This window comes from Otolemur garnettii, unplaced genomic scaffold (genome assembly GCF_000181295.1).
Source record: "Otolemur garnettii isolate 467f Iridium unplaced genomic scaffold, OtoGar3 scaffold00103, whole genome shotgun sequence".
Lineage (NCBI taxonomy): Eukaryota > Metazoa > Chordata > Mammalia > Primates > Galagidae > Otolemur > Otolemur garnettii.
The window spans coordinates 5,068,799-5,071,213 of record NW_003852498.1 but is presented as its reverse complement, the minus strand read 5'-3'; the positions used below and the strand labels follow the sequence as shown (position 1 = coordinate 5,071,213).

The 2,415-nt window shown below is 34.5% G+C and overlaps 1 protein-coding gene across 1 annotated transcript in view; it reads right to left on the bottom strand.

Moving 5' to 3' along the window:
- Positions 1-2,111: 2,111 nt before the first annotated feature.
- The window catches only part of AIMP1 (aminoacyl tRNA synthetase complex interacting multifunctional protein 1), a 24,192-nt gene continuing 23,888 nt past the window's right edge, over positions 2,112-2,415 (bottom strand). The window contains exon 6 of the mRNA XM_003796361.2: positions 2,112-2,366. Coding sequence (XP_003796409.1) covers positions 2,200-2,366 — 167 coding nt within the window. The 3' untranslated portion in view covers positions 2,112-2,199. The remainder of the gene's footprint in view (positions 2,367-2,415) is intronic.

The following is a 2,415-nucleotide window of genomic DNA, read 5'->3' as shown; positions in this document are numbered from 1 at the left end:
CTTGCTTGAGAAAGTATTTCCGGGGAGGGTCAGCTTTATTTCCGGTTTAGTTGGCAACATGTAAGTAGGTATCAAGAAGGGAATGACTTCCAGGAGCAGGAGGCACTGGCTGTTTTGCCTTTGACTTAGCACTACTTCTTACTGTTCAAATCCTTAATGGGCAGAATACTGGTCAGAAGGGTCATGTTCGGTTTGCTAACAATGCCATTTTCTTGTCGTTGATGTTGCTTCCATAGGACTCTCCCAGCCCAGCAATACAAATAAAACAGAATTAAGTTGTTTTTGTTGTAGTTAGAAGAAAAACTGAATAGGGGCTGAATTGTTAATTTTAATTGTTGCTTTGCTATTTGAAAAATTGCTTATTAACTCCCAACTTCCTCCTCTCTTTAACATGAATTTTTATGTGCTAAAGATCTAGGAGAATTATGGAAGGAAGCATAACAATTTGGTAAAATTGGCAAGTATAATATAGTGATTGAGACAGATGAGAGGTGTGTGAAACTTTTGCAACTTATTCCATAAATTTCCTAATTTTGTGGTGAGAATTCATAAATTTCAGCCATAAACAAGCTACTGACAATACTGCACCATAGGCTTTAACCAAAGAAGTTTTATTTCTAGTTCAACGAATAGCTTAATCATTAATTTAGGTTTCAGTATCAAACTTTAGATAATTTGATCTGGGTTAGAATATTTCAATATCTCGTTGGGAAAAATGACTATATGGGACTATTTCAACTATCTAAGTAATTGAAATATTCATGAAAATTATGTTATAGAAATTTAATATAAGAAAAAGAGGAACAAGAGACTTTGTCACCAAGTATTTATTCCCCAAAGAATAACATACTTTGAGAATAAAGTAACTTTTGAAATTGATTTCGTGTTATCAACAAAATTTTGGGTTCTGTTCAAATTTAGTTTTTCAAAATGAACATACAACATCCATAATGGTACTGAATCCTGGCCTCCAGAGCTCCATGGACTCAAATAAACAAACTTTAATTATACCTTTTATAACGTGCAGTATTGCTGTACAGTCATTGCTAGTTTTTTGGGGTTTTGCCTGTCCTTCTTACTGGAGGATCTAGACAGCTGCAGTGCTGGACGCTTTGTGTGTGTGAGCACATGCACTTTTCAAATAATCCCTGTGCCTCTGCCTTCACAGATGCCTTCCTTTTTGTGGTAGCCCAAATCATCAGTTGTCATCTCAAGGATGGTGACCTTGTGACTTATAATTCCTAAGTTAATTCACATCGTTCCTATAATACTTATAAAATGAATGACAAGAGGTGTTTATGTACATGTATCATATATATTAAGTTTGAGCCATAAATTTCCTTTAATATATTGATAGTGTAATGGCACTCAAAAAAACAAAACATACCAATTTTAAATGCCCTTCTAAAGATAATAAGCTATAAAAGATCTTTTATTATATACCCAAAGAATCTTCATAAAACAGAATGAAAAACGAGAATGTTATTTGTATGATCAATTTATTGTTAACTACAATGACAACACTGTACAACTTATTTATTCTTTAAAGCTAGTCAAATGCATTGTGAGTTATTTTGCCAAGTGGAAAGACAAAATTCAAGACACAGTTGGAAATTTCAGTTTTTCACAAAAGTCATTTTAGGTATTATTATTCAGGGTTCTTTGGTAGCAAAGCAAAAATGCTCAAATGCAGTATGTCCTACCTTTTATGTTAGGCTCTCAGAATTAGTAGTAGTTGAGCATTTTCAGTATTGTTACAATGTGACTAGTTAAATAGTTTGACAAAAATTGCAACTTGTCATTTTTTTAAGAGGATACAACAGACTAAAACTTGAAGTGCATCATGTGCCCACAAATAAGATACTATACTAACTAAATACTAATCTAGTTCACATTACCTAAACGTGTAAAGAAAATGGATAAAGAAAAAACCTGCTAATCAACATCCCTGCTAAAAAATAAATTATCACAACATATCAGCAACTTCTTTCCATTATAAAGGACCAAAACCATAGGTAGCAATGTAGTGTTTCCCAAGTCAATTGATAACAGCATACAGCAGGGAAAAGACTAGACAAGTCTAGAAGAGAAATCACACAAAAACGAGCCAGTTTTATTTCACATGCGGGTGACAAATACAGTCTTTTTTATTATTATTAAAGTTTTCTCCACTGTATTTCACGAATGACACATTTTAGTCTATTTGATTCCACTGTTGGCCATGGTCTGAGCCCTGCACACTCCCTTCCCTTTCACCTCAAAGGGAGCTCCTTTGTACGTAGCCACACACTCGGCATTAGTACAAAGATCTGGCTGGATCTGCTCCCAAATCTTCTTCTTAGGATTCAGCTCCTTGTCAGGCTCTCCTGTGGAGAGAGGAAAACACAAGAAAATTACACAGCTGGCATATGAAAC